At 43.0% G+C, this 20986-nt stretch overlaps 1 protein-coding gene across 2 annotated transcripts; it reads left to right on the forward strand.

Moving 5' to 3' along the window:
* The first annotated feature begins 482 nt into the window (after positions 1–482).
* UTS2B (urotensin 2B) lies at positions 483–18997 on the forward strand. 2 transcript variants are annotated; one of them, XM_040349565.1, is made up of 5 exons: positions 483–808; positions 11728–11811; positions 15261–15298; positions 16695–16788; positions 18657–18997. In XM_040349565.1, the coding sequence occupies exons 1-5, from the start codon at positions 613–615 to the stop codon at positions 18680–18682; spliced, it is 438 nt and encodes a 145-aa protein (XP_040205499.1). In that variant the 5' UTR covers positions 483–612; the 3' UTR covers positions 18683–18997. The 2 variants fall into 2 exon arrangements, with proteins under 2 accessions (XP_040205499.1, XP_040205498.1); XM_040349564.1 differs by having other exon boundaries at positions 549–808; positions 11710–11811.
* Positions 18998–20986: the final 1989 nt, after the last annotated feature.

Raw genomic sequence — 20986 nt, forward strand, 5'->3', positions numbered from 1 at the left:
GAAATGTGACATTGACGGATAGTTGTAGAAAATCAAAGGAAAGAAGAGTCACACCGAAGTCATCAGCAGTGGAGGACATCCATTCATCTAAACTTAATCAAACCACTGGTCAATTTCTGCCTTGTGTTCTCTTAAGATACACAATGTATTACAACTTCTCCTGACATCTGTGAAGACCTGCTATGTCTCATTGATGAATTTCATATTTGTCTTCAGTCTTCTAGTCCTTGCTTTTTCATCTTTTTTTCTTTACTTACCTTATAGCATCATCTCATGAGCCACAAATGTCACTGTAAAGATCCAAGTCTTAAAATCAATTCAATTAGCGATTCTTGAGTCTTCATCATGGCACTCACTATAAACATCTTAGAATAATTAAAATGAGAGCATGGAAATGCAACAATAAATTACCATAAGCCTGCCACCAGACCTTCTTTGTATTTAGAATGTGTACTCCAGCACTCATTTTATTGGTCATGTTGAGGATGGATTGATCTAGGTTTGACGTCAAGAAATTCACGCAGTTCATTTGTCAGTTTTCCAAGAGTTGTATTTATCCATTGACAGGATGACTGATTTTCATTGGAAGTTTTTGGAATATGACACAATGGCATGTCTGGAGACTATTTAAAAGTCAGCCCAACCAGGGAGAAACACATTCAAATACCAGGTCCTCGGCACAGTTCCATCAACCTACGGAGCAAAATGATGGATAAAGCCACTTCTGTTCATCTGTGCCTTGGGACATTAACTTTCTTGTTCATGATTTCTGCTCATTCAACTCAAGGGAAGCCTTATATATTGCAAGGTAAGCAGATATACAACGCAGTTTAATATTGTGCATCATCAGTGTGTCATACATGGGGAATCCTAACTTTATTTTAAATGCATGCATATGTGTACAAGTGTAAAAAAAATGTAGCAAAACTTATTTTTACATAAATGTCAAAGAGCAATATGCCCAGAGCTTATTCAGTGAAGAATTGTTAAATTCAAATGTTTATGTAGAGTGAACCATGGAAACCAATCAGAATTTACTGCTGATGTCAAAACAGTACAAGATCAGTTCTAATATGTTGCTATGGGATACTTGTACTTAAGATAAAAACAAATGAATCTAGCATCACTAGTTATTTAACTGTAATGTACTGGTCACTATCGCTGGGGAAACTCTAGCACTTGAGACATTTTTATAAGATATATATTATAAAACATTTCATTTACTGCATTTTTTTCTTCATTGCTGGAAATGCGTTTTTCTAATATCTGTTTGGAAAAATATAATTTAAAACTGGATTTTTCTTAAGTTAAGGTGCAATACATATCATTTTAGGTTAGTATTTTCCAGGTATCTATTTTCCAATCTTTCAAGAAAGTACTCTCTCTCAAAACATGTCTCATTTTAGGTTAGTCTTGTAGCCATTTTCAGCCAGGCTTATTTCCATATTTTTTTTAGCATTTAGGCAGCATATATAATTCATGATATTCAGTCTGTAGGATGTGGTTCACACTAGATGCGGTGCAAATTTACAGCGGATTCCGCACTGCATTAAACTCACAAACCATTGTACTAATGATTGCAGAATGTATGTTAAGTTAACGAAATCCCGAAATTGGTTTGCAAAATGTAGTGCGTTTTGCAGAATCGGATCACATGGGTATGAACACCCATATGATCTGATTCTGGTGTGGACAAAAAAAGGGTCCTGCATCCAAATCCATGGCTAAAATTACACCCCAGAGATACCACATGTAATTTGCACAGGAAGGTGCGGTGGTTCCTGTGCCAATCACATGCAGTGTACCGCGCCACATCAGTGTGAAGCCGGGCTTATAATTGATAAGACTGAATACCCTTTCAGCCTAGAGTTAAGGAACCAGGTGCACTGGTATACTACATTTTAAATACGATTTCTAGATACCCAATGATAAGTAACCTAGATGAGTGACGGCAGGAAAAAAAAGTGGTCCATTAAATCTGCCCTTTTTTATTATTTTTAAAAAATTTTAATTATATATATTTTTTTACTTTTTTGTCTGAGTATAGATCTATGTTTGTCTCAGGCATGTTCAATCCACTTACTTGTCTGACTCATTACCTCTGCTGAAAGTCTATTCTATGCATCATCTATTCTTTTGATAAAAAAAACATTCTAATATTAGTTTTGAACTTACCTTCTGTTAGTTTAAGGTCATGTCTGCGTCTTGATTTTAATTTCGTAATTTCGCAAATACTGCCCTGCTCAGCCTAATTCACATCCTTAATGTATTTATAGGTCTTTCTTTACCCTTTCTTTTCTTTCCTCCAAACTGTACATATTAATTTCCTTAAGTGATATGATATGTTTTATCCCTCAGACCTTTCACTATTTTTGTTGCCTGTCTCAGGACTTGTTCTGTCTTATTAATATCTTTTTGTAAGCAAGGACTAAACACAGTGAGGTTGATTTACTAAAACTGGAGAGTGCACCAAATCTGTAGGTAATAACCGAAGTCTATGGTTCAGTGCAGATAACCTGCAGGTGCACTGTGCTGCACCTGTGGATCAGTTTGAAAGCTGCCCAGTAACCACTGCAGAACAGATATGCCCAAATATACACTGTGATTTTAGTACTAAACTTACCTTTAAATAACAGTCTTCCATTCAGGTATCGCCAGCTGTTGCTGTCCCAGGCAGAGTGCACTTGGTATCACTCTGCCTGTGATTGGAGACTATACAGGAATCATCGGCCTATGCAGCTTTGCTCTGCAGCTGCTTGCTTCCTCTACCTTAATTCACAACACTGATGCTCTGGGATGGCGGGTCGGGAACCCACGATCTTGGCTTGCCAACCAGCCATCCCAGAGCAGAGGTCTCAGCCACATGTGGCCCACAGTCACTGGTTGGGAACCCCTGATATAGAGGAATCAGAACCTTCTTTCTCCTGCTGGTGGCCCCTCCAGAGATGAATCCTTAAATTGTATTTTACTTTTTCCACTGCATTGACACACTTGGGTTGATTTACTAACACCGGAGAGTACCTGGGGTATGCCTGTACACAATCTGGTGCAGCTGTGCATGGTAGCCAATCAGCTTCTAACTTCAGCTTGTTCAATTAAGCTTTGACAAAAAAAATAAAAAAAATACTGAAAGCTGATTGGCTTCTATGCAAAGGTGCAGCAGATTTTGCACTCTCCAGTTTAAATAAATCAACCCCACTGTTTGTTCATTTTACAATCACCTGAAAGAAGTACCCCAAATTTATTTTTTTCTGTAGTTATGACCAACACTGAACTGCCAATTCTGTACTAAATCAATGGATTCTTTTTTTCCTAGGTGCGTTATTTTACCATTAGAAACACTGAACTGCACTGAAATGCCAAATCTTGTTCTATGGAACAGACACCTCCAGGGATATCACCCTATTTCACATCTCTGTGTCATCTGTAATAAGACATACCGTACCCACCAAACCTTTAGTTAAATTACTCACAACAGATAAAATAGAACTGGTACCCAGTACAGAGTCTTCTGGTATACCACTGGTAATTGGTCTCTATTCGGAACGAGCTCCATTTACAACCACACATTGATATCTATCATACACATAATGGGATTGTTTTACTAAAACTAGAGTACAAAATCTGGAGCAGTTCTGTAAAGAAACCAATCAGCGTCCAAGTTTTATTGTCAAAGCTTAATTGAATAAGCTGAAGTTAGAAGTTGATTGGCTACCATGCACAGCTGCACCAGATTTACATGCTAAATTGGGATTTGAAAATGTCATCCTGCATGCAGTAATTTAGCAACAGTTCTGTTATTCAGGAAAGTATCCAATGTGGAATGAGTAGTGGTTGCAGTTATCATCGTTGCTGTTATTATTAAATGTAATGATAGTAGTAGCAATTTTATTGTCTTTTCTTTCTATAATAGCAATGTTTAGTAAAGACATTTACAAGCAATGATTTATCATTGAAATCAGTGCTTTTCCAAGAAGAGTTTGCAATTTAATTAGCCAATAGCTTTTTCTTAAATTAGATTAGCCTTTAACAATTGTACATGTGCATATGCACAGGCTTTGTGATTGTTGTACCCTTCACAGAGCACTTATATTGTAGTAGATAGTAGTTCAACTGGTGTGAGCATTGTTCTTTGACTATCTACAGTACTTCTAGTATTACATATTTTTCATTGAGTGGAGAACCCCATACATTTTATATGAAAATTCCAAAGAATTTAATATTTTTATTCCTATAGAGAAAAAAAGCAAAGTTCAGCTGGAAAATCACTGGGCATATATTATACTGTGTAAAATCAAAACCTATGTTTTTACTGCAGCTTGTCTTTAATAAATGGTATAATTTTTTTTTTTAAATCTTTTTTATTTTATTTAGAGAAACACATAGACAATACAAACGTACAATAGCACAGCCAACATTTGGGTTACAACACGGCCGGGACCCGCGCAGGGGTTCGCAAGGTAGCAGTACAGAACCAAGATATGTTAGAGCATTTGCGACTACCATAATAAACCATCATCAATGAGGTGGTCTGGCTCATGCTCCAGGGGTAGGATGATAATGAACTAGCTCACCTACGTTGTTATGCTAACAGGGGACGGTTCAGCAAGACATCAAGCTATGCTATCAGAAATCAAAGAAGCCTCCTAATCTGCTGCCACAGTGGAGGGTTCCGCCAACCATTTAGACCAGACCCTGTCATATTTTTTCGGACAGCCTCTATGTATATAGGCAGGGATGGACTGGCCGTTTGGGACTACAGTGAGTTTCCCGGTGGGCCGATGGCTCAGTGGGCCGGCTTCAGTGACAGCGGACTGCCACCCCCCCTCCGCTCCTCTGTCTCTCCCTCCCCGCAGCACTCACCTGGGGAGAACAAAGAAGCAGGGGGAGGACCAGAGGAGCAGGGGGGACGACAGAGGAGCATGGGGGAGGGGACAGACAGCTGACTCAACAGCTATGGCCTGGGAGTTTCTCACTTCTGCCTAATCTTGTCCCATAAGGGGGGCACCAAACTGATTCTTTGCCCCGGGTGAAATAATGTCTAGCTTCCCCACTGGTACTGCCTAAAAGAGTACCAGTACCAGCCGTTCTACTCTAATAAAGTAGAACAGCTAGTGGCTAGTGAAGGGGGAGAGGGGGCTTGGGTGGCCGGGGGGGGGTGTGTGGGAGTTGTCCGGCCGCCATGGGAGAGACCTGTCAAAGTGGGCCAGTCTGGATGAAGTCCAGGGCCAAATTTCTGTCCCAGTCCAGCCCTGTATATAGGTATCTTTGTATAAGGGTATCACATTATTGACAAGTGTTTTCCATAGGCCCATTGAGGGAGGGGCCCTCCGCTTCCAGCACAGGACGATGGACTTCCTGGCATAGAACAGCAAGAGACCCAGCAGGGTTCTCTCAGCCACCCTGAGCACCAGGTCCTCCAGCAGCCCCAACAAGCATATTCCTGGGGATGGGACAATAGAGGTACTTAGCAATTCATTCACCTCCAGAAGGATTTGTGACCAGAAAACTAATTACTGGCCAGGACTAGAAAATATGAATGTAGTCCCCATGAGCATGGTCACAACGCCAGCACTCCGGGGGAAAGGAAAGACCTCATCCGGTGCACCCGGGCGGGAGTGAGATACACTCTATGGACAATCTTGTATTGAATGAGGCGATCTCTCAGGGAGACCAGTATTTTAAATGGGAAGTCCCATACATCCACCCAGTCCTCAGGGTCCAGCTCAGGAACATCCCAGCCCCATTGCCGACAGAGGCTGGACAACTCAGGAGAGGAGACTCGGAGCAAATGTGCGTATAACACGGAGGTGGGTTTGTTTGCACAGTCAAAGCGTAAAATCCGCTCCAAGTCGGACTGCACCAGCTGTCCCTCGCCAGGTGGAAACTAGGCCCTGAAAGCATGGGACAACTGAAGATATCTGAATCCATGTGAGGGCGGGGCAATGTTTGTAGACATTAAATGACCAAAAGAGAAAAACGAGAGGTCTGAGGTGATATCCGAGAGAATTATGAAACTTGGTCCACACCACTGGCTCTGGGATGTTGAGAAAGTGACGTAGTGTGGGATTGTTCCAGAGGGGGGCGTTCAGGGATACTGCCATCGAAGGATATTTTTCACAAGCCATGCTCTCTCTCCAGGCCCTAAGGGTGGTGCACATAGAGGTGGTCAAGTTGTAAGGAGCCTTCGGACCCCGCAATAGGTGGTTTGACAAAGTCTCCACAGACTGTAACACCACCGCTTCAGTGGCCCAGGCTGAGTTGAATCCATCCGGAACAAGCCACCAGAATGCAGTGACCAATTGAGTCGCAATGAAATATTTGTGGCAGTCAGGAAACGCTAGGCCCCCCTGCGAACAGGGGCGCATGAGAGTGGTTAACTTGAAGCGGGGAGGGAGTGGGCCCCATAGAAAGGAGGAGAAAATTTGATTTAGGTGGGAAAAAAAACGATTTGGGGATCCACTGAGGGGAGTTATGAGACAAATATGTAAACTTGGGAAGGATTTTCATTTTGATAAGATTGACACACCCCAACAGGGATAGAGGAAGGTTCTCCCATGCCTTCAGCTTGGCCCTGACTGAGTTGACTACTGGGGTCAAGTTCAGCGGAATGAAGTCAGCCACATTCCTCGAGATACGTACCCCTAAGTATGTAAATTGGTCCACCCATTGTAGCTGAAGAGAAGCCCGAAGCCCCTCCCCTAACATTCTCATCCATAGCAAGCAATTGCGACTTTGACCAATTGACTTTAAGCCCTGTCACCTCTGAAAAGCGTTCTAGGACCTGCAGTGCCCCTTGTAGTGAAGGGCCGGCATCATTTAGAAAAAGGAGGAGGTCATCTGCGTACAGGGCCACCCTCTCCTTGTAGCTGAAGAGAAGCCGAAGCCCCTCCCCTAACATTCTCATCCATAGCAAGCAATTGCGACTTTGACCAATTGACTTTAAGCCCTGTCACCTCTGAAAAGCGTTCTAGGACCTGCAGTGCCCCTTGTAGTGAAGGGCCGGCATCATTTAGAAAAAGGAGGAGGTCATCTGCGTACAGGGCCACCCTCTTCTCCAGCCAGGCCAGACGGAATCCTTTAATGTGTGGGGAGACACGCAGTGCCTCAGCCACTGGTTCCATGGCAATGGCAAAGAGGGCCGGAGAGAGAGGACAGCCCTGCCGCATACCCCTAGCAAGCTTAAAAACCGGAGATAGCCGACCCCCTAAACGAATGCCAGCCGTCGGCGAGTGATATATAGTCTGCAACCATTGTATAAACACCAGGGGGAATCCCATTCTCCGTAGAATCTCCCACAGGAAAGGCCATTATATTGAGTCGAATGCCTTCTCAATATCAAGAGAGGCAACTACTCTGGTACCCTGATTGTCATGTTGTGCATGAAGATTATGCAGTCCCCACAGGTTAATATGTGTGAACTTTTGGGTCATGAAGCCGGTCTGATCCGAGTCTATGAGGGAGGGAATTAAAATGTTAAGTCTAGCAGTGAGGAGCTTGGTTAGAATTTTGAGGTCGTTGTTAAGAAGCGCTATGGGTCTATAGGAGGCACATAACTTGGGATCTTTACCAGACTTGGGAATGAAAATAACATGCACGTGCACCATGGAGGGTGGGAGAGAGCCCCGCTTCAGGCAATGAGAAAACAGGGCAGCCAGTCGGGGAGCAAACATGCCTGCATGTGCTACATAAAAATCAACCGGAAGACCATCAGGGCCAGGAGCCTTGCCAGTGGACAGGGAATTAATCACAGCAAGAACCTCCTCGGCGGTTATTGGGGCAACTGGATGTGATCTCTCCGAATCGGAGAGCCAACCAAGGGCTATTGGATCTAGGAGGAGTTCCAGTTCCTCTGGGTCTAAACCGGTGGGCAATGTGGTGGCGTACAAGGATTGGTAAAAGTCACGGAACTCTAGCAAAATGGCCTCGGGAGATGAGATGGCCTCACCCGTGGGAGGGGTGAGCTCAGGAATCACTGTACTCGGGGTGTCATGGTGGGACATCATTGCCAACAGTCTGCCATTCCTGTCCCCCTGTTCGAAAAACCTTTGCTTCGTATGAAACAGTTCTAATCTAGTAACCTCTGTTACGTGAAGGTGAAGGCTGCGTTTAGATGCCTGCAACGCATCAAAGTTTGAGGCGGAGGGATCCAATCCATAGTGGGCAGAAGTCAACTCCACCCCATTCTAAAATACCACTGTGGCAGCAGTTTGCTGTACCCTGACCGCCATGATGGCCGAGATGTAATGGCCCCTTGTGAATGCCTTGAAAGCATCCCAGACTATCTCAGGAGAGGATGACCCTTCATTAGAGTCCCAGTAAGCACGTAGGGCTAGGGGGGCCTGTTCCGCTATATCAGGTTGGGAAATCCACTGCGCACCAAGCCGCCACATAGAGCCACTATGAGAGGAGGAGATGCGCAGGGTGATCTGCAGGGGGCTGTGGTCAGAGAGACCACTGGACAAATAAGATGCATCTAGAACGTCCATCAGCATGGAGGGGTTAGCAAAAGCATAATCAATTCTGGAGGCGGTTTTGTAAGTGGTAGAAAAATATGAAAAGGTTTTAGTGGATGGGAATTTCCACCTCCAGACTTCCGTTACGCCTCCAGATAATGCCCAATTAGACAACTCCCCGGTGAAGGACTTAGGTGGAAAGGGTCTATCCAAATCAGGGGAGAGGATTAAAGTCGCCCAGTAGTAAAAATTTTGCAGGACAGTAGGGGGTGATCCTCTCCAGTATAGTATACAGAACTTCAGATTTAAAGGGTGGTGGCACATATATACCTCCAAGAGCATACCTCTGCTGCCATAGCGTGAGTACCAATATAACAAATTTACCCAGCGGGTCCGTGTGAACCGCTTCTATGACACATGGGAGAGACTTATGTACTCAAGATGGAAACTCCCCTCGCATATGTTGAGTAGGAGGCATGAAAGGCTTTCTGTACCCAGGGCCTTTTCAAAGCCATGAGCTTACTGCCCACCAGGTGTGTCTCCTGCAGGACCAGGACAGCTGGATTGTATTGTTTGATATATTGAAAAAGAAGCGCCCTCTTAAACTTAGAGTTGAGGCCACGCACGTTCCAGGATACCACGGAAAAGGAATCCTGATCACGTGACGCCATAGGAGCTTCGGACAAAATAATTAGAGGAGACTAATAGTCTTCGAGCAGGTGGCACCCGGTGAGCAGCAGTGGAGCATGAGCCATTGTACGTGAAACACAAAACACACATGTAAACAAAAACTCACAGTAACAAAACTATAACTTCCCAAGCACCAGGTGCTTATCCTACCTATCCCCCTACCCCCCAGAACATCATGGAGGTCAGGAAGTGGTCTTTACCCCCCAAAAAAACACAGTACCTGTATAGCTAACCTGAGAATTAGGCCACAATACAGTCATCTGCAGCACTAAACTAAGCTGCAGGTTCAACCCTATGATAGGGTTTCTCCAAACAGGTGTAGGAGTAACAGGTCAGGGAACGTCTGGTGATCTAAGCAGAGTCAAGCTGCAAGGGGTAAATGCGTATCCAGCGTAAGGGTGTGCTTGCCGCAGCTCCGGCATGTGTGAAAAGGCGGATAATAGGATAGGGAGTTCAGGATATGTATGAACCGTGCATCAAATAACGTTGAAGCAGAAGGAGACCATTATCCCAGAGTGGCCAGACAGCTGTCAGCCTCCGAAGGGGTGTAAAAAAAAAAAAACTTTCCTGTCATGTTGGACCCGGAGTCGGCTAGGGTAAAGCATGCCGTATTTAATATTTTTTGCTCTAAGCCGTTTACGGACATCGTTGAAGGTCTTTCTCTTCCTCTGCAACTCGGCCGAGAAGTCAGGGAAGAGGAGGATGGAGGTATTGCCGTGTTTAAGTGTGGGATGTTTACAAGCTTCAGCCAAAATCCTGTCCCTGTCTCGGTAATTCAGAAAGCGGACCAGGAAGGGTCTGGGGAGGCTCCCTGGGACGGCTTGGCCCGTGGGCACCCGATGGGCTCTTTCAACCACATAGGTAGGTGAAACAGCAGTAATACCCAGCAGGTCTTTAAAGAACCCCTCCGCAAATTTCGCCGGATGTTCCCCCTCACCCCCCTCAGGTAGGCCAAGGACTCTAATATTGTTCTGCCTGAGCCGGTTTTCGGCATCATCAGACTTGGCAACGAGGGCCTGCACTGTGCGCTGCAACTCAGCAATGGAAGTGACGTGGGTAGCGGTGAGATCCTTGGTAGCCGAGATCCTGGATTCAGACTCAGTCATCCTCCCCCTGAAGTCGTTCCTTATCAGGTTGCATTCCTCAGCAAGGTGATCTATGCGCATCAGCAATGAGGTTCTGTTCTGTTCAATGGCTGCAAGGATCGTGGCGGTACTATCTTGTGGTATGGGAGCTGATGTCGTCACCACTGGAGCGTCCCCGGGCTCCATCTCCAAATCGACCAGTAGGGCCTGTAACCTCCCGACCAAAACGGCATCTGGACGTGACGAGGGGGGGGGGGTTAGCGGTTTCTGTTGCGGAGTGGACTTAGCCAACTTAAGATGCGCCTTTTTTGCTGGCATATGCGCAGGGGAAGGCACAGAGAGGGGGAATCCGCAGTGCCCGTGGGATGTACAGGGATGGCAGGCCTGTCTGTACTCCGGAGCCCTGGATAGGGATTTCACGGCCGCGAGTCCCAGGTCTGGCAAGATGGCTGCCGTTGGCTAGACCTCAGCAGGCCTCCACAGGGATCGTCAGCCAAGCGGCCCCCGACACACAGCAGGGAAGCGAGGAGGCAAGGGGGAGACACCAGGATGGCCCGACAGAGCACCGAAGCTGCAGATGGTCAAGGCCCGATGGATGGATGGGAAACTCTGGCCGCGATTACAGGCCGGCTATGGCCGGGCAGACATCCTCTCCAGCGAGCGGCTCCTCCGCACAATACATGGCCCGGGCAGAGCAGAAGGGGCAGGGGAACACACCTGATGTTGTGGCGGTGCCCCCCGAGACGGCAGCAGCTGGTGAAAGGCTCCGGCCAGGAAGATGACGGCGGCCGCCGCGAGTACAGGCCGGGTAAATGTCTCCTCCAGCGAACGGTCCCCAGCTCAATGTTCGGCCAGGGCAGGGCAGGAGAGGAAAGGGAACAATCCCAAGGCTGTGGCGGTGCTCCCTGAGTTGGCAGATGCACGGATGGCACAGGATGGAGATAGGATCACCGGAGCACTCCTAAAACACGTCTGCCGCTGCTCACATCGGGACACGCCCCCATAAATTGTATAATTTTACATGTGTATAAAATTAACATACCATAATCACCACTAACAATTTTTTAAAAGTAAGGAGGTACACAGAGCAATTGAATGACCAATATGTAGTGACCCATATTTTTTTAAGCAGAAATCATACCATTAAAGGTAAAGTAATCCCAGCTCGGGCTTATATTGGTTAAGGCTCTTTGTGCATTTTCATTGCCTAATGCATGAGTTCTAAAATGCCATGTACAATATAGACAAATAAATTACTAGATATGCACTGTAAATGAAGAAACTTAACCATCAAAATAAAATGCTATCTATCTTTGTACTCATTTAAATGTTGAGCATTTACCTTCCAACCAATTGATATTTGTACTGCACATCCGTCTTGGTCTGTACCCCCTTACTGTATGTCACAAAGATAACCATTTTTTATCTTTATGTCATTAAACTATTTTCCAGTATACTTTACCTTTGTATGTTCATAGATAATGAACTGTTTCCAGAGAAAGAAGATATGAATCACCAGGATATGCTATTGACACTTCTCCTCAACAAACACCTTCCACTGAGAAGACCTTCACATTTTGGTAAGAAGTTACGTGTCTACAATTAAGATTAAATAATGGGGCCTACACAGTAACATTACCATCAGTAACAACATTATAAAGAAGTTAAAAAATAGTATGTAAGATACCTGAATAAGCCACCCTAGTAATGTAAATAAAATGTACTGGATATGCGGCTTATGAAGGTGTTTTTTTTTTTTTTTTTACAATCTAGTGAACGAGTGGGGAAAATTGCTTTTCTGCTTTTTTTGGCTGAATTTGTCAGGTGAATCAGTTTGGACTTTGTCCACCTAAAATTACTCCTAATAGCATTAACTGTAGTCCCATTCTACACAACAAATTACACAATTTTTAGGTGTATACATTGCAGCTTCACTGAAAAAGCATTAGTGATGTTGGATTGATTTGTATAAATCTGCATGTGGTTTTACGATAGACAATAAGCTGTAAGCAATCCACATTCTTTTTACATATATATTTGATTTATTTATATATTTTATTAGTGTCAATATATTTCATGCTGAATTAATGTTAACAGGAACTATTCACTCTAGACTATGCCATGGAAGGTACATTGGGGCAATTTTGGGAGAAACCAATTAACTTATTGTAGCACTACCCCCGAAGGAGCTGCTGGTTATTTTGGGTGGCATGTTACCTCTATTTCTTCGCCGTCTAGGGTATGCGATGAGAACTGAGAAGAACTGCAATGTCCACACTACAGGTGTCTTTTTCTATGCTTTATTGCCCAACGGGGTAAAATAATTAAAGTAGTAGTTGAAGAGGTATAAAGAGTTGTATGAAGTAGGTTCAGGTGTAAAACTTTGTTTGGAAACAATCCTGCTTCCAGCGATGAAACTTTTGTCGCCACTCTAGCCAGAGTGGGTTTTGTGCACCTGGATAGGTCTCTCTCACCAGCCTAGCAGCCAGGGTGTCACACGGAAACTTTAGCAAAGTCTCTGCCACAGACCTTCCTTAAGGTAGAGATGTATTCGGTCCATAATCCTTCTCAACACAGGATTAAGCACCCGGATCTCTCTTGAATAAACTTGTGAACTTAGAGCTGACAGGCGACCATCACTCAGCCTCTCAGTAATAGTGCGTCCTTCGATGAAGTTCAAGGTCTATCTTGAGATACCAGTCTCATGCTCGGTGCTCTCCTAGACAGGTTCTTCATCAGGTGGCTTCCTCCCTCAGGACAGACAGCACAGGACCACTCTGTGACTGTAGACCCAGTCTGATTACGGGGCCTACTAAGTAGAACATAACCCCGGACCAACGTGGTCTCGGAGCCAGGAACACGCACCCCCGGCCATGAGGGCCACACACGGGGGGGTGGTGGGACGACAGACCAGCGATCGACGACCGCAAACTAATGACGTCTGTCCCTTAAGTGCTCTCCCCCAGCATGCACAGCAAGGCGATTGACCCCCACTGATTGGCTGCCGAGGAAAAAACACCCAATACGCCCTGACTTGACTGCTGCCACCCTTGGCCTGGGGTGGTACCCACACCCCTGACAGCAATAGTGGTCACTCACAGTACAGCCATGGCCTGGAACAGAGGCCCAAATTTGGCAAAACAACATGGCCAGAGGCAACTAAATCTCTGACCACCCAAAGTAGCAGGGCACTACACTATCATGTGTTTTGGAATGTGAAGAACCTACTAGCACTTTAGATCTTGATAGAAACAATACACATAGGCAGTGGAATTCATAAAAATTGTTGTACGCTCTCTTGAGAATTTCATTGAGCTTTCCAACTACTATTGTCAGTGCTTGCAACAGATTCATGAGACGGCTGGCACTAAGGATTAACATTACTGAGCTCCCTTCCTGGTCTGTGTGCCTGTCACACAGACAAATACAAGTACCAAGAAGTTTTGCTGTGGGTTTGGGCGAGACTGATGGAGAACTAGTCTCTCAAAGTTCCTCATCAGGTCTGCCATGTTTCTGATAGACAGGGAATGGCAGTGGTCGGATTCTGTAGCTCCTAACTGGCAGTGTAGAGGCTTTGAATCCACCCACTGCTGTCAATATCAAGGCAGGAGGATCTGATGTAAAACTAGTCTCTTAGCATCCCTGTCAGGCTCTGTCTAAGCTCAGTTCAGCATTATTGGTTGCTAGGATGCTGGTGGCCTCTCCCCTAGTAACCAGTGAAGCAAATACAGAACACAATAATAAAGGTAAAACACAACAACACTATGGCCTGTCTGTACACCGACTTAGGGTTGGTCTTAATTGCCTCCAGTTTCATTTCATTGTCATTTTTTTTGCAGACATAGTGACACAATCTGAAAGTAGCATGCATAAGAACTACATGGACCTGTTGTGCATGTTGGAACTGTTAATGAACCTGTTGCAAGGCGTACATGAATTAGATGTAGGACTTTCTAATAGGCCCATATTGCCAGAAAAATTTCGTAAATGTTGTCTTTAGAGGATACTGAAATAGGAGCCTAGCTCTGCTAAGTCACACTGATGACTATTAAAGTGCACCTTTTCTGGTCCCTGGCAGCTTCCTTTTAAACAATTATTGTCTGGCTCCTTTCCCCCAATACTTACATCTCTCTTGCAGAGGGGTATGTCAGAAGTCCTGTGATCTCTGCCTTATTTCCACTTTCCACTGGGACAGGTGCTGTGTAAGACAGAGGCTCTAATTTAGGGTGACCAGACATCCCCAGTTTCAGGGGACAGTCCCCTGATTGAGGACACTGTCCCCGGACCAAGTCTGTCCCTGGTTTTGTCCCCAGATTGGATTTAATAGGGGGCAGGGGCAATTTCAAAGACAGTCAGTGCAGAATTAAAATAAAATAAAAATTAGAATTGCACCCCCCCGCTCTGCCGTGGCTACTAGAATGGGGGGGGGGTTGTATTTTCCCCATAATCTGTGCTCCTTACAATGTGCTGGTCGGAGCGGAGGGAATATTTCTTCAGTTTCGGGCGCATGACCATTGAGCTTCGCTCGCATGTTCTTCTGCCTTGGCTCAAATCCTGGCCAGCCACCTGCCTATTTCCTTGCCTTCCCTGGCGGAGTGATCTTTCTCCGCTCCCCATCCAGTAGTAGCCAGGGCCCGAAGAGTAAGATTTGAGAGGCTGTGAGGCGGGCGGCGACGGGCAGAGAGTCGCTGATTGTTGCCATTACTAGTAAAGAAAAAATATGTCCCCGGATTTCATTTTAAAAATCTGGTCACCTTACTCTAATTAGCTGTACAAGAAGAAGCAGCTTCACATTTGCCTCATATGGATTTGGTCCTCTGCTGTGGCTAACAGGGGGAAGTGGAAGTGGCCAGAGGACACAGGAACTCTTGAGTGACCCGACTCCAGGAAAGAGGTAAATGTCTGGATGTTTGCAGAGCTGTTTTTAAATGAAAGCTGCAATGGGTACCAGTATACCTGTTTTTGATGCTAGGGCAACTTTAAGCCACCGTCCATTATATCTGATAACTATTACTGTGCAATTTTACAGAGATGGAGCTGGAGAGCAAGCTAGAGCAACTGGAACAGGTGTGTGATCTAATTTCTTTAAGTCTCTTTAATTCCATACATGTACATATATATACTGTATATCTATCTGTATATATATATATATATATATATATATATATATATATATATATATATATATATATACACACACACACATCTATATCTATATATAGATATATATTTATTAACCACTTCAGCCCCGGAAGGATTTACACCCTTAATGACCAGGCCATTTTTTGCGATACGACACTGCGTTTCTTTAGCTGAATTTTGTGCGTTCGTGTGACTTTATACCCAAACAAATTTGATGTCCCTTTTTCCCACAAAGGGAACTTTCTTTTAGTAGTATTTGATCACCTCTGCGTTTTTTTTTTTTTTGCGCTATAAACAAACAAAAACCGACAATTTTGAAAAAAAATGCTTTCTGCTATAGTACATATGCAAAAATAAACATTTCTTCAACAGTTTAGGCCAATATGTATTCTTCTACATATTTTTGGTAAAAAAAATTGCAATAAGCGCTTATATCCGTTTGGGATAATATCCGATCGTGTGTACTCAAGTCCATCGGACAAAACTTCAAAGTACAAACACGCATGCTCAGAAGCAATGCTCACCATAACACATTAGCAGAAGTGTCCCAAAGGGTGGCACTAAAGAGCTGAAAAAATAGATAGTTTTGTGCTTGTTGGCTGACAATTCTTTGCCGTTTGTATGCAATACAAGTTCCTGGCCAACGCCTTTCGGACAAAAGTCTTATGCTTTGTCCATAGAAAATCCAATCGTGTGTATGAGGCTTTAGTCTGACTTCCTACCCTTTCATTCAAGTATGATAGCTTTGCTTTAAAACAAATCTGTACTGAGAAAATTATGCAGGCTACAATTACTGAACGTCTTCTGCCTGTGCTAGTTGTCTGACTGTCTTTAATTTAAATACTTTATCAATTACTGTCTTGACTCAATTATACAGCAAGAGACATCAAAATTAAGTCCTAACTTGATTCAGGTCATAATTTCAGAACATATTAAATCTACTGGATCAGCATGACAGCCAGACAAATAGATTTTCAGCATGATATGCTAGAAATGGCAACCTGCACAATTCAATTTTTTTATATACAGCAAAAATGTACATCTATTTACAATAATTTATTTTTACCAAATGCCTGCAGTGAACGTGTCTTTTTGACACTTGACATCTTGTCTTTATAAGGTGCTAAGTATATTTTCTTCCTACACTGCCACAATAATAGAAGCAATGTGCTTGAAATTAGTTTGCTATCTTCAATAAGAAAAATTCATGACTGCATGTGAAAATTAAACTTTTTATTTTTTAAATACAAAATTAGTAAAAATTACGCAAAACAGATATAACACACATGAATAAAGCTGGAGCAATGTTTTCTTAACTCAGCTGGAAAAGCTTAAAGAACAACTTCTGGAAGATAAAAGTGGAGATATGAGCTACACCATGGATAGACTGTCACCATCACACCATACCAAACGAGGTAGGTTATATTACCGATTACTGAAGTATTTAGGGATGATTTACTGAAAATGTTAACTAAAAATGTATTTCCATTTTTTTGTGATATTTCAGATATACCCACTATACGTTTGTTATGTGTTCCCTTTCACACAGCATGCCTAAATATTGTTTTTCAAAATATTTCTTACCATTTACATGTTTCTTAGGAAGAGGTGTCCTGGCTGACTAAAAGGTATTTTTAACAATGTTAGAGAGAGCTTGTCCCAAGTCTGTCCTCGTTAACATGCAATGCAAGAAGCCCAGCCTACACACCCTGTAACTCTTTGCCAGGACAGACAGGGGTTGATTTACTACAACTGAAGAGTGCAAAATCTGGCATAGCTGTGCATGGTAGCCAATCAGTTTCTAACTTGTTCAATTAAGCTTTGGCAATACAACCTGGAAGCTGATTGGTTTCTATGCAGAGTTTCAGCAGATTTTGCACTCTCTAGCTTTAGTAAATAATCCTGTGTGATTACTTTAATCATCCAACCATGTGCAGTCAAGAGTCCTGTTTTTTAGCTCCCTTGCGCGTGATTGAGCATTCAAAGTAAATTCAAATTCTCCTTTTTACTAAGATGAGTGAACATTTATTTCTCCTCTCAATGCATTTTAGAGTGATTTCTGGGCCAGTTTTAATAGGTAAGTTCACTTTTAGAGCATGTTACATCCATATTTAGAGACACCTCATCTTGCTGCCCTCTTAAGACTGGGGGAGTCAGGACAACTGGAACCACAACAAGAAAGAGAGGGCGCACAGATCTAGTGCATTATCCCAAAAACAATTGCTTTATTAATAAAAATGGTAAGTATTATACTCACAAGGTATCAAATGTATCAAACCCATCACATAGTACAGCGTCACCAGTGACGTTGTACTATGTGATGAATTAGATATCTTGTGAGTATTAAGCCTCATGCACACTGGACGTTATATTAACGTTATAAAAACGCCAGTAGCTTTGCAGAGAGTTTTTCAACGTTTTTGCAATAGCGTTTTTTTCCCCAATGAATAAAAAAACATTAAATGCTGATGAGCCATGTTTTTGAGCATTTATCATCTTTTTTAGCCATTTTTTTTTTAACAGAAAAAAAAGTTTTGTTTTTCCAGCCAAAAACAGTTGATAACAGCCTATGTGTGCATAGACACATAGGATAACATGCTGGAGAGTTTTTTTGACTGTAGAAAAAAAGTCTAAAGACAAAAATAGCAGCTGTAAAATTGTCCAAATATGTCCAGTGTGCATGAGGCCTAATTCTTAGCATACTTATCAATAAAGCAACGGTTTTGGGATAATGCACTACATCTGTGCAGTGCACCCTCTCTTTCTTTTTGTGGTTCCACACATCCATATTTAGGGTGTAACATGTAGCATGCTCCAGACTTGACCCCCCAACTCCCTGTGACAGCAGGCAGGGGATCCTCTCTCTGTGCCCGCTGTCACATATTGAAAATAACACGGTTGTGTGGGGCGCCGCTTGCCCAGCTGTGGCGGTCACTGACAGGAATCTGAAAATGAGAAAACTACAAGTCCTGTCTTCCACCTCAGCAGACGGCTTGCAGTTCTCAATAGGCAGCGAGCGTGCTGATCAGTATTCACATGCGGGTTCAATGCTCTGTGAGCGCCTGTGAAATTCCCTGCAAAAATATATGCATTTTTTTTTATTTTTAAAAAGTTATCCTTTAAATAGCCTAGTGTCACCACAATGATCTTTACCACACCTAAACATTTTTTAGGATAGACCTCCACAGGAACATATGCATTTATATTTTCATGGTTCAAATCTTTGCTTTTTATTGGGCAGTATTTTATTAATTCCTTCATTTTTTTCTTCTCTTTCTGACAGCTTGTTTTTGGAAATACTGTGTGTGAAGAATCCATATCAAAAGAGGATATAATCATTTCAATTTTTATTGAAGCTTTGGAATATAAACCAAATTAACTTTAGCAACAAACAGAAACTGTGAAGTTATATTTTTATGCAATGTTTGTAATTTATTTGTGTGTTTTGGTGTGTTCATCTCAGTGGAAAGCTGTACATAATCTTTGGAGTTTTCAATTCCCTGGAGATTCATGAGTTCACAATGCATTAAATATAATGCATTTTTTGTCTCATTGGATGTGTCAAAATGAATTTATTGCTGTATTTTCAGACATTGGCTGTCATCATGAAATCTTTATTACACACCTATGTCTTTTATTTCTTTAAGTATCAGTTGCTGATAGAAAAACTATTTTTTGCATTCATTGAATAAAATTCTATTCATTATATATATATATGATTCCTGAATAGTTCTTATATTTCTAAAGTTGGTATGAGAAAATTTACCAAGAAGCCTTCGCCACCCTGTGGTACAGTACCCTTTTGAGTCCCTGATGGGGACACAGGCAGCAATAAATGTTATCCCAGCCGGTTAGATTTTCTAGCTCATCTTACCACAGTTCCAACACAGTAGGACATTTTCTTAAAGAGACCCTGTCACCAGACCAGTTCTTTCAACAAAAATACAGTTTTTTAACGATAAAATCATTCCTTGTGTAGATATCCAAAACCCAAGGTTTGCTGCTGGGTCCTGTCATTTTCTTAGCAGCCCTCGGTGCTGCCACTCAAGTGACATACTATATTATTCCTCGTCACTCCTCCCCCAGCTGCTAAATGAAAGGTTATATAGTGAGGTGAGGGGAGGAGGAGTTAAGCAAGTACGCAGAGTAATTAGACTCTCCCAGAAGCGAGCAAGGTAGATGACATGCCAGGAGGGAGGCAAATGTGCTGGCAAATTGATTCACCTGGGGTAGTCAATGTTTTTAGCAAGTTCAAAGGCACATTGCAAGTATTAAAAAAAAATATGGAAATAAAACTGCCTGTTAATTATTTTTCTGTATTTGTGCCTGCAATCCTTTTACGTTGGTGACAGGGTCACTATAAGTTAAGGGGATTGTAAAGCTTTTTTTTTTGATGATGTGCTTGTTCCCGGACAGGGGATGACAGCATCCAGGAAAGTAAAATGGGGGGGCTGGGGGATGCAGCACTAAAAAAGTTTTTTCACCTTAATGCATAGAATGCATTAAGGTGAAAAATCATGAGGGTTTACTACCCCTTTGATTGTAAAGATGAAGCTATGCCCCTAGCTGTCCAATTTTTACTTTGTAGCACTGGGGTTTTAACGATCATGTGTAGTATCTCTTTTTATCAGTGTCCAGTAGGGGTGCTCAGCCATCATTCTAGCCTTTTGGCAGGGATGGTCGGCTTTATAGTATTCCTGTTGGTATGATGGTGGTCCTTAGGGCCCTCCTTGAGGTTAAAAAAACAAATTAAGTGTACACTGGGTCAGGAGAATTTCCCTGGTGTGGAGGGTTCCGAGGGGCCCAGTGCCTCTTGATTTGAGTGGTGCTACCTGTTCAAACCAGGGGCTGGGAAGGCAGAGAGCCTTTGTTAACTGCCTCCGGAAAGGGACGGCCCAGGGGTGCTCTGAATAATGGGCAGTAGGGTTGGGGTCTTTGGGTCTACCCTTAAGTCTAGGAGAAGTGTGGCTCTCAGGTTCCTACTTTATGTGGGGTCTGTTGGGCATCAGTGTGCCTTGCCCCTGTCAGAAGTCTTGTACCCTTAGGGGTTAGAGAAGGGTCCTTCCCCTTTGGGAAGGGACCGTATGATATACTCTAAGTCAGGGGTCTCCAAACTATGGCCCTCCAGTTGTTCAGGAACTACAATTCCCATCATGCCTAGTCATGTCTGTAAATGTCAGAGTTTTACAATGCCTCATGGGACGTGTAGTTTCACAACAGCTGGAGGGCCATAGTTTGGAGATCCCTGCTCTAAGTGCACTTTTTTGCACTTTTACATTTTGGTTCACTTTTGGTGTTTTGTTTAAAAAAAAAAATTATGGACTTTATTTTAGCTCCTATCTAAGGGGTAGATTTTCAATACTGCACACTCATAAAAAAAAAAGACTGGTAACAACATTTCCTTGTAAGATAAGTTTATTTTTACAAAATGTATTAAGAATTTTAACAAGACAAAAGGCAGGGGTGCATACATTAAAATTTTCGACATACATTATAACTGTGTAAAAGTAATGAAACAATGCTCCTTTATTATGAGGTTTTCTAAAAACAAATGACAAAACTGGCATTACTATAATTGTGTTTGAAAAATAAATATTTAAATTTAAAGCAAAT

The sequence above is a fragment of the Rana temporaria genome, chromosome 4 (genome assembly GCF_905171775.1).
Source record: "Rana temporaria chromosome 4, aRanTem1.1, whole genome shotgun sequence".
Lineage (NCBI taxonomy): Eukaryota > Metazoa > Chordata > Amphibia > Anura > Ranidae > Rana > Rana temporaria.